Here is a 12,030-nt window from a genome sequence, read left to right as displayed (position 1 = left end):
GGGATAAATGGCTGAGGGGTCCCTGGCAAGTACCAGAGCCAGATTTGCACCCAATTTATGAGCCATGGGGTACTTGCCGGCATTATACATATGTGCAGCAGTATATACTGCTGGAGATTCACTGAGTTTTAATAAGAGATGCGCAGAAAAGGTAGCCAGGTGAGGCACTGCCTCACATGCCATAGACTCTTTACTCCAGAGTTTTTTTACTATAAAACTTTTTTAGAATAATAAAAATACGATTTTTTTATATATATTCTTTGTATTTTTGACATACTTTATAAACTCAAAACTCCAGCATAAACGTTAGTATGACAGGAAAGGCTGTGCCTCACCTGCCTCACCCCACCGCATGCCACTGCCATATACGCTGTGATAGCAGCGTGCAGTGCGATGGGATGCACACTCCTGCGCAGAATTTAGGTTTCAGTACCAGTTGGTAAACAATAATAAAGGTTTCAATGTATATAAAATGTCAAAATATACTTTTCTATGATTTTCCTTTTTATAACTGAGAGATAAAGGTTCTTAATATAAGCATAATAGATGATGAAGAGGTGTAACTATAGGAACAATGGATGGAATATTTCATGAACAAACTCTTAAATATGCAGAAGTTTATCACATTAGCTACTGTATCCAACATTTCTGTCATTTGTCTGAATAATCCAATAATACTGTAAGTCTAGCTTTAATACAAGAAAACACCTACAGTATACTGTAGTATTTATGTCTGTACTTACATTGAAGTAGTTGCCATTGTCATCCCTGCAGCCACATGATCTCAGTGGCACACACTGACCACCGCTAAGCACATATCCAGAATCACAGACACAGCCTTCCATACAGGCAGTAGGTTTGTCACATACATCTGGGGCATAAATATCAGTGCAGGTGGCTGGACAGAGGGATGAACAGTCGGTGTAGTGACTGTGCACTGGACAAGGCAAGGCTGCAAAAATCAATATAGGGAAAACATCAAAAACAATATCCCATAGATTGAAGACATAATGCTAAGAGTAGATATCAGTAAGTGATACAGTATTTCTAACATTGCTGAACGGTGTAAATCTGCATTAATCCCACAGCAACCAATTAGCAGTTACCATTTTTTATGTATAATGCAAATTAGATAATGAAATCGAATTGGTTACTATGGGAACCTTTATCAACGTTAAAAACAATAGTAATGAATCTGCACAAACATAAACAGTACATAGTCATTCAACATCATTATGGTAAATGAAATGCTGACTGCTAAACATGCAATGTTGAGGAGTACAGTGACACCGGTAAGTAAACTTAACCTAACCACTACATTATATAATGTATTACTTTTTGCCATTTTTACAGCATTTGACTCCAATTTTTTCAAATTAGCTCAAGTACTTCATGATCCTGTAATGAGTGCAATATGAAGACAAAGAATACAATGGTGGTGATTCAGGTGGGCTCGTAATGAGCCGAATTCTGTCCATAGACCGATGTTGCGGTTCTGCGTGTGCGTATTGGCAAAAATACGCATATGTGTCGACCCGCACTGTAAACGCCTTTGGTGAGTATTGCACACAGCGGTACGGCCATTCGCTCGGCAAAGGGGGGCGTGAGTTTGCTCGCCCCGTGGTGTCGTCTAACCGTTCTCTAATCGCGAATTTATGCTGCTTAGCGAGCCAACTTGAATCACCCCCTATGTTCAGAGTGCCCTTGAGATATTTACTGTGTTCTGCCTTGTCTGTAACCATATACAGAAATGTCAGTACTTACGGCACAATTTTGCACTTCTCCATTTAATATTTACTCCTTGTGTCCTGCACGCATCAACATAGGCTTGGATCACGGCACACAGAGTGGACGGCATGCCATTGTATCTGCACATGTCATACACACAGGTCTCAAAAAACAGGTCTGGATCAACTAGGTGATGGCAAGATTGGAATGTGTCTGAGCGAAGTACTTCGCACTGACTATTTATCAGTGGCCTTTGGACAGTACTGCATGGTGGATTCAGGTCAGTTCTTATATCATCCACACAACTGCAAGAAAAGAGAAATAACCATTTTAATATATTGTTACAGAAATGAACATTATTTGCAATTTATATAGATCACATAAAATTATCCTTTTTTGCAAAATGTATTGTTAGGAAATGTAAAATGGATAATTAAGCAATGCGATGTATGACATGTAACATAGTATAGCAATCTCCCCAATTTTACAGCAGATCTGACACTTTCTAAATAATAATAATAATAATAATAATAATGATAATAAAAAATATGAATTACTATGACATGAATCATATACTGCCACTGAAACGAGTGGGATGGTTAGAATGTATGCAACCATGATTTAAATGAAGGAACAGTAAGAGATATACTACATTAATATGGATGATTGTGATGCTTACAAAGTGCTAGCGCCAATCAAAGCAATTTGTTAAGCCACTTTGTACTTTCTATCTCTAAAAATAGAATGCAGATCTTGGACACAGCAGAGGATCAGAGAAACCAGCAGCAGGTGTCTTTCACAAGATGCCTCCTGTGATATTTGCATATTTTGGCACAGCAGCTGCACAGCTTTTGTGTCAACAGCGTCTCCCCTTTAATCCGACCCTTGTTCACAGCATTAGTACAAAATGGTCAGAAAATAGTCTTGGTTCACTCTAGCTCTGACCACTAAAATAAACGTTTTCTTTTTGGAAGATGACCTAATTCAGACCTGATTGCAAGGGCGCCAGGACTTACTCAGCGGATGCGATGAATACAGGCATATCCGGCCTGCTGCTGATGTCACACACCCTCCCCTAACAGGCTTTGGCATGCCTGTGTTTTCCCCGACACTCCCAACATTTTTTCCGGCACGCCCAGCATTTTCTTGATTAAAAAATAAAAAATATATTTAATGCCACCTTTCCATATGACAGCAATAAAGTGCAGTTTCTGTACAGTATATCTCATTTCCATTCCAAAGGAATTCAATGGTTTTAAATAATCTTCCTAATTGTTATGAATCCCACTAATATTTTATCAATGGACATCCAAGCTTTTTGTATATACAAAGGCAAGTTGTCTTAATACTGCATTGCTTGCATGCTATGTTGACGTTACACTTTTTTGAGTGATTTTGTTTGCCACTGCACATGCATATAATTATCACTGCACATGTACCGCAATGGTCTACCAAAGGTGGTCACAGTGACCGGCAGGGAGATTTTTTGAAAGGCAATGGCGGAGTGGCAACTCCAATGCCGATGTATTGCAACCATTTTTTAGATGTGCATGAGCCAGCGACTGTGATCCCATATACAGTTACAACATTTCCAAAATCTTTCTTCCTGCAGTCATGGAGTGACCCCTACCCACTCCCAATCCTATACCCACTCCCACTCATATGGTTAATTATCAAGCAATGTGCATCCAATGTCTGCAACTACTCACACAATCAGCAGATCTAAGGTGCCTCATCCAGTGGGCATCTCCATATGAAGGGTAATCAAGGCCTTACTATTACAGGTTAATAATTATTCCAGAGAGGTATCGGGAATATTTAAAGTTATTTCTGCTAAATAACTGTGGCTACAACAGTATAAATATAACACAACATATAGCAAACTTTCCAGCCTATGCAGCTATGGGAATTACTTTTTGTCACTGTCTTCCTGTGACTTCCAGCTGTTTCCAAATTCTACTACATTGGATGCTTGAAGCTGATTTGGCATGAGTAATTCATCGTCCATCTTGCCGTTGAAATTGCCGCACAAACCGCACACCTATGTAAATGAGCAGTGAGAGTTTATGCATGATGTTCTCTGGTGTGATCAAGAAAATATTGACTTTTATAACAACCACAATATAGCATATTATAGACAAAATAAAATGTCAATATTACTAAATTGTCACTCTATAGTATTTTATAGCCTTAATAACTATGGCCCTTATTCTGATCGGTGCGGCCCGATCAGAAATATGCGGTGATGTCCGTCTTGGCGAATCCCCGCCTTCCATACGGATCGCCACCTCCGTCCGGATGCGGATATGTGGCGGTCCGCATGAATGTGGACGGGGATACGCCTCCTCCGTCTTGGGAGCCGCCCCTGCATTCGATGGTCGCCGAACATCGAATGCAGGGCCGCACGCTCCACCAGGTCCCGCAACACAAGACCACACGGACACTTGTCCGTGTGAAATCTTGTATGGGGGCGGGCAGCTGACATCCGGCGATGTCAGATGCCCGCCCCGTACCCACGCGTCACGGCCTCATTACCATGCATACGCCCCGCGTTTGCATGGGAACGCCCATGAAACGCGGGGCGTATGCATAGGGTAATGAGGATAAGTAGCCCCTCACGCCCCTCTACGCCCCCTGTGCGGCGTATGAAGAATCCATGCGGCGAAATCGCCTGCACATGCGCAGAGTGACCTCTGCACATGCGCAGACGATAAACATTGGCGGCCCGTACGCAAGCGGGAATATCCGCACCGATCAGAATAAGGGCCTATATAACATCATTAAGGATAGAAAAATGCTTTGTACACAAATTCAGGGGACCTCCTATTACATCACTTTATAAAACATTTTTTGGGCATATGCTGTAGATTCGTTTTCACTACAATCTATAGTAATTATAGAGTATTTTCTTTTTGTCTGCCTAGCCTACGTCCTTCCTGACTGCAAACAAAATGTATGAGAAGCTGACCTTTCCGTAATACGAGTCAGGGAGGATGACTTCTAGATGGTGATTTCCATCAAATTTCACAATCACTCCAAAGTCAGTGACCACAACAGTGTAGAGACCCACAGTACTGATAGAAATTCCATTCAATGGCCCAGTCCATGGAGTTTGGATGCGTGTATCACCCACCTGATTTGAAAGCAAAAATAAAGAAAACACTGCAGGTCAAGCTAGAGATGAACATAAATAAAGTAAACTTACAAAACATTTTGAGGCTTTGAATAAAATGTCCATTTCTGAATGCATGAAAATCCTTACCAGTGTGATCATGCCTTTCTGCAATGTAATGCGGATGCCAGAAACATCAATGTAAATCTCTTTTAGATACGTCGCTGCTTTCTGCCCGCGGTCTTCTGTTTTCCCTTTGATGGTCAAAGGAATGACGCTATTCTTATCACAAAGAGCCACCAAATCATAAGTGCATGTGCCCATGAAACTGTGCATCACCTTATCAAAGGTGTAGAAATGGGGATCGCCAAACACATGGCAAGCAGCAAATCCTTTAACAACACAGACATGTCATATTAAGTATACTGATTCTTCTTCATGTTGTCATGTATAAAAAGATATTGATTAAATGTCTTGCAAAAGTAAGTCCTATGTAAATAATTAAATATAACACTGCACACTAACAGGCAATCTATAAGAAATGAAAGAGGCTGCTGTAGGATCCTAGAATAATATGACCATCCACGACCAAATGCACAAGTCAATCCAGGTGTCAAAGTTCATGAATAATATTTGTTTTATCAAATGTTAACTAGTTTTAAAAAATGCACAGTAGCAACAGCAAAAAGAGAAAACAAACAGTACATATGCAGGAAGCAAAGTTCAACGGTGATAAAAAGACAACAAACTTAAAATGCCAAATAATGCAAAACTGCAGAATAAATGTACCTATGTAATGTTATGGTAGGTGGGGGGGGGGGGGGGGGTAACCCAGAAATATAACACTATGAACAAAGATAATAAAAAAAGGTCTGACAGGCAATACTCATATTAGCAGTTGGAGAATAGTCTAGCAAAATTATACCAAGCATCCCAAACCCGAAGGAATTTTGGCCACTTGGAGTTGAGTTAAGCTGTGAATCTCTCCATTGCGGCCAAGTGCCGCATTTTTACGTAAGCAGCGGAAAGAAAGGGGAAGGCAATATTTTTCCAGTGTGAGACGACAGGACATCTAGCTATAACTATATGTGATGACACATTATAAATCCTAAATAAATTTGAATACAAAACATGTTGGATTTGTTGGGAATCCTCATAATCAGTTTCTACTGTAGAACTTTATAAGTAAAGTATTAGTTTCATTGTTTATTGATGGATTGACCAAACCTTTGGATAATGGGACCACCAGCCTATGAAAATTTGAACAGGAATATAAGAACATACCTAAATGTATTTAGAGCAAAAAAGGATAAGGGATTACAAACCAGAGTAATGACACCCAAGCACTCCATTGTCCAGCTGGCATTGCTCTCGTTCTCCACACTGCCAATCTTCAGAAGTAATGGTGTTATTGTCTCGGCATGTAAAGCGTTGGGTGCAGTTTTCATTAGTGAACCAACTTTCTCCAAGCTGAAAAGATTTTTTAGTTTTGAGAGGATTTTTGACCAGTGGCATTAAAATAATTTTTACATAATTTTGTACTTGGAATGAATGAATCTTGGTTATTTTCTTATAATATGGGAAAACTCTCCAGTTGCAAGCCTGCAAAGCCTCATTTTTTTATAATACAGAATATGCACTCGGCACACCCATATATATATATATATATATATATATATATATATATATAGATACAGAAGTACCAACACACTCGCCATTCCTAGGAATGGGGTGCAAACAGCACCCACATCCCAGGGTGGGGTGCGGTGGCCTGTGACCACACACTCTAGTAAATACAAACACAGGGGGCCCAGCACTCACTACAACAAACTAACTCACCTTAACATTCAAATAATCAATAAATAAATAATGGGGTTTTAGTTCATGAATTGATCAATGCATTTAAGCTTGCAGCCCATCGCCAAGTGACCCCATTTCACTGCACTCGGCACACCCATATATATATATATATATATATATATATATATATATATATATATATATATATATATATATATATACATGATTTGAGTTTCAAGGGGTCAAGAATATCGTACCTGATATAAGTTGTTATTCTCATCAGAGCATCCACAGTCACTTTCGGGAACACATTTGTCTCCGCTGAGGACATAAGAGTCATCACAGAAGCAGCCTTCTACTGACTCTGACTTGCATTCTATTACTGGAGTAGAGCTGAAGCAGGTTGTAGGACATGTGGTATTGCAACTCTTATAAGAGCTTCTTGCAGGACACACAATTGCTGGATGAGAGTAAAGATGACAAGAAAGACATTTACGCACAATGCACAAATAAAATAAACACAGTTTCGAAATGGAATTCTACATTACGGAATATCAGTGATACTTCATTAACATAAATACTGTCTCTAAGTTAAATACTAATAAAATAAACAAGAAAAGGCGGGGAATACATACGACAGAAGGTGTCTGTTCTCCACTCTATACAAACTCCAGCATCCAAGCATTGTTGAGCATATGCCTGCACCGCATAGCATAAGGATAAAGGCTCGCCCCCAGTGAGACACATGTCCATTACACAGCTCTCAGAGAAATGACTAGGGTCTACATGACTATGACAGTTCTCGAATATTCCTAAATAAAACAAAGATATAAGTACAGAATCTGTTAACTAAGATGACTAGAATAAATTATTTTTATTTATGTACTGTGAGCTTTATATCCTGAGAAAGATCAATGAAGTTTCGTACAATGGTTAGGATGTACTGAAGCCAAAAATGCACCCAAAACTGGCCGCATTTTCATACACATTTTGCTCCGAAATGTATCTTGGACCTGGTGGATAACTCCATTTGTATGTGTCATTACCCATTAAGGGATCCCATTGGATCCAATCCAGCACCCCCAGCAGTGTGTGCGGCACTTCCAGGTCCTAAAATCGGAAGTCCTCTTATCAGGAGAGCTGTCCTTTTAAGTACATACCGGCGTTATCAACGCTGTTATGTATCCTATAAGTATGGCGGAGACAATGCTTAGTACATCCCGTCCAAAATACCTAGAAATAAATATTATAGTAACCTAGTATTTATTGCAAAATGTCTGTCTACATGTCATATGGTTATTAGATTAGTTAATGCATAATGTATTACACTACCTTTATTTTTTGATTAGTATACAGTACAGTTGAAACATAACCAATGCCCCTTGCATGACTTTAATGCATTCTAACATTTTAATTGCATAGTTGTGTGACTTAAGTAACAAAATACAGCTATGACTTATGCACTGTAATAGTAATAAGCATATGGATAATATCAGCAGCCAAGTTCATTACCTGAGGTGTCAGTTATAATGCCACACACTGCGTTGCTGCTGTACTCTTCCATCTGACTTGGATTACATTCATTAGGTTTTTGACTCCCGCATCTAAAAATAAAATAAAAATCCATTTGTATCTTATACTGTATATACAGAGCCCTATAAGGAAATATTGAAAATGTTTAATTATTAAAAAATGCCTAAATGACATGAATTAAGCTGGTTTTATATATTTTTAAGATATCTGAAACCCAAATCTCTGATTTTAAATCTGAAACATTCCTAACATGTAATAAGAAATGCAGCAGAAGGCTGAAAACAAATGTAACAGTATTGGAAGCTCACTGCATATCCTACAATTTGTGACACTTACACTGCATTGTCTGTCAAGACTAGCCAGCTGTCTCCAAGTTCTTCAGAGCTGGACGCCATGCTTCCATCTGGCTTCACATAGTCATCTGTTGATATGCCATTATAGTTGCCTGAAAGACATTATTAGGGAAATAATTCAGTGTTTTTTTTATATGGGATCTTACAGAATGTGTTGCAGGGTTTTAGAATTATCAGAAAACAGTAGACTATATATGAAAATAAACTCACCACACAATCCACACACAGAGTTCTGGAAGGCAGAACTCAATGTTACGTCAACATAGTGATTGCCATCAAATCTCACTTGCAATCCAAAATCTGTTTCTAAAATTATGTAATTGCCAGCGATGTAGACTCTGAATCTATTGTCAGAAGGAGTTGGTAGATTTGTTCTCTTGTCATTAACCTGGAATTACAAGTTGCACAAATTGTTTGATACCAAGCCAAAAATTAAGTCTTATGTATCTCTAAGCTACACGGTTTTATAGGAAAACACATCACCCAAATGGATTACATTGTCTAACTCCTACTAGTTAAGTAGGTCTTCCTGATAGCCTTAGGGGGAATCAAGTGAAGCGTATGGATTTTCTCTTCAGGCTTAAGCCTGCTCTTCTTTGTGAACCAGAATAGTCCTAATAGGTACTGTATCCCTAGTACAGAACAACTATCCCAACAAAGAAAATTCTTCCTCTCATCCTACATTGTTACTCACAAGACCCAGAAAGGTCCAACATCAGTAGGTATTAGGGAAATTTACTGAGATTGAACGGGTACGAATGGCGGCATTTGTACCCATTTAATACTATTCACTGACCTGCACAACAGCAAATTTACAATCGTACAAATTCGGATAAATTTACAAACAGCAAGCTCTGCTGAATTCTGCTTTACAAATGAATAGACCATAAATATACCTTGGCCACATATGGCCATAGAGTTCTATCAGATCGTCTAATTTACTCATTAATGAGGGAAACAGACTATTGTCCTATCTCTCAGCTCCCATGTCTCTCCAAGCTACTGGAGAGACTTGTTTACTTGTCACCCATTAGGGTGCTTATACATTTAAACATTGTATAGGGCTTATACAATTTTAAATCGCATCGCATGCGGGCATATGGCATGCGATGCAATGCCATACAACTTAATATCGTGGGCGCCGTGCTAGGAAACAAGTACCGGTGCCTGTCCTTGTCTTTCCCTCCTATATCCCTATAGATTGTAAGCTTGCAGCAGGGCCCTCCTACCTCCAAGGCCCTTATTCTGCTTGGTGCGGTAATATCCGCGTGCGTTCGTGCCGCCGATGTTTTGTGTCTGCGCATGTGCAGAGGCGTCTTTGCGCATGTGCGAGCGGGACGTACAGCCAAATCCTGCATGAAATGTGGACACTACAAACAGGGGGTGGAGAGGGGAGTGAAGGGCTATTTGGGCTCATTACCATATGCATACGCCCCGCGTTTCATGGGCGTTCCCATGCATCACCATGCATCGCCGGATGTCAGCTGCCCGCCCAGATCATTGCTTTTGCACAGAAAAATGTCCATGGGGTCTGAGGTTGCGGGAGCTGGTGGAACACTCGGTCCAGCATTCGATGGTCTGCGACCATCGAATGATGGGGGAGGTTCCCAGAGATGGAGGAGGCGTATTCCGTGAAAACTACACGTGCGGTCCGTTCGGCCAGCTTCTTACCGCGTACGGACGGAGTGGGCGATCCGTATGGAAGGCGGGGTTTCGCACGCACGATCCTGGCCGCATATTCGGATCTGGCCGCACCAAGCAGAATAAGGGCCCAAGTCTGTCTGTTGTTACCCAGTTTGTTTTATCACTGCCTACTATTGTAAAGCACAACAGAATCTGCTGCGCTATATAAGAAACTGTAAATAAATAAATAACACACAGCAAATTCAGCTCAAAATACGAATGGAAAATCCAAATAATTTTCCATGCATTTTATGATGAAGCATGAAAAGAGCGCAGGGCTGGTATTGCTGGGGGGTACCCCACAAAGTTTTCTTTTATTAACTATTTCGAGAGGAGCATGCACTGATTTCACTGATTCATGCAATGCCTTAGAGTTGGCTGTATATGGCTGCTGGTAAACTCAGCAGCCAAATACGAATGACTTCACCATCGGAAAATATGAATCCTGAGAACTCGGCAGCTATGTCCAGTATATTTGCCGATCAAAGCCAAAGCCATTCGTAATCATTTGTATAGCAGCACAGCTGTTACAGTGGAGCTTTGTAAATTTACCCCTATGAAACCCTGTGCACATTCAATTTAATGAATAACACCATCACTATAAGCTAAATACATTTCTAGAGTTAAATCCCCTGCCTAGTTGTTTTATTGAAATACATAAAGTTGAAAAAGGGTGTAACTTATAAGATGAGAGCTTCAGACATAACACTTGGATAAAGGGTGCCAAACCCCCCCCCCCCCCCCCCCCCCCCCCCAAAACAGTCATTTACTGTACTTACATTTAACTTTTTATTCTTTAGCAGTGTGAAATTTGTGTTGTGCACTTCAACATGCACTGACTGGATATATGACACTTCGGTGTTAGATCCTCTGTACTCATTGGTGGCATAGACATGGAAATCTGGTAATTCATTGGATGAAGCATTGCATAGTTTGGTCAGTGTGTAAGTACAATTGCCCATGTAATGATGGACGCCCCCATCAAATGTGTTGTAATGAGGATCTCCCGAAGCACTGCACACTGCATCAGCTGGAAAGAAGAAAAAATGTCGAATGATTACTGTATGTAGCAAGATTACTAATACTAGTATACTTTTTACAAGTTTATTATTAGAATGTTTTATTCACACAAAACACCTTAGTAATGTAAAACTTGGCATACTGTTACTATGTATAGTTATTATGAGTTCATATTGTATAAATCTTTATTGCTTTTATATAGATAAAAATGTGGAACCAATGTCACAACACAAAATAACTACTGTTTATCCTGGTCACTAGAATCTATTAACTAGTAAAAACACAAAAAAGCAGATTTTTTTCTTTGTTGGCTACTCTCACTTACTTATAGGCTGTAATGTGGCTGTAGCTCTGGTAGTAGCACTGGTAGTAGCTCTGGTAGTAGCACTGGTAGTAGCTCTGGTAGTAGCTCTGGTACTAGCACCGGTAGTAGCACTGGTAGTAGCACCGGTAGTAGCTCTGGTAGTAGCACTGGTAGTAGCACCGGTAGTAGCTCTGGTAGTAGCACTGGTAGTAGCTCCGGTAGTAGCACTGGTAGTAGCTCTGGTAGTAGCACTGGTAGCGATTGTAGTCCTAGATGAAGTTCTTGTTGTAAAAGCTGAAGTTGTATCTAAATGGGAAAAATAAAACTAGATTGCTTAGTTTCCTTGCAGAAGCTTTATAAACACACAGAAAAACACTTATCTGTCTCAATTACAGGTGCTGAATGGATATTTTTTATTCTACAAATGATAGTTTTTACTTTCTCAAATTATATTATCAAACAGGAGCAATAATTGAAAAAAATCAGTTGTGTTTTTT

The 12,030-nt window shown here is 39.8% G+C and overlaps 1 protein-coding gene across 1 annotated transcript in view; it reads right to left on the bottom strand.

The window, feature by feature from the left end:
* Window positions 1-12,030, bottom strand: part of LOC146062972 (uncharacterized) — a 55,134-nt gene that overhangs the window by 18,611 nt on the left and 24,493 nt on the right. Inside the window, exons 18-30 of the mRNA XM_083174981.1 lie at window positions 11,555-11,839; window positions 10,989-11,239; window positions 8,737-8,914; window positions 8,510-8,618; window positions 8,153-8,244; window positions 7,276-7,452; window positions 6,898-7,100; window positions 6,166-6,310; window positions 4,991-5,232; window positions 4,697-4,861; window positions 3,642-3,769; window positions 1,765-2,033; window positions 744-952 (exon numbers count right to left, since the gene is read on the bottom strand). Of these exons, the coding sequence (XP_083031107.1) occupies window positions 744-952; window positions 1,765-2,033; window positions 3,642-3,769; window positions 4,697-4,861; window positions 4,991-5,232; window positions 6,166-6,310; window positions 6,898-7,100; window positions 7,276-7,452; window positions 8,153-8,244; window positions 8,510-8,618; window positions 8,737-8,914; window positions 10,989-11,239; window positions 11,555-11,839 (2,453 nt within the window). The remainder of the gene's footprint in view (window positions 1-743; window positions 953-1,764; window positions 2,034-3,641; window positions 3,770-4,696; window positions 4,862-4,990; window positions 5,233-6,165; window positions 6,311-6,897; window positions 7,101-7,275; window positions 7,453-8,152; window positions 8,245-8,509; window positions 8,619-8,736; window positions 8,915-10,988; window positions 11,240-11,554; window positions 11,840-12,030) is intronic.

This window comes from Crinia signifera, chromosome 3 (genome assembly GCF_055691185.1).
Source record: "Crinia signifera chromosome 3, ASM5569118v1, whole genome shotgun sequence".
In the NCBI taxonomy this organism is placed as follows: domain Eukaryota; kingdom Metazoa; phylum Chordata; class Amphibia; order Anura; family Myobatrachidae; genus Crinia; species Crinia signifera.
The sequence above is the reverse complement of the archived record's forward strand: the minus strand, read 5'-3'. Positions and strand labels throughout refer to the sequence as shown.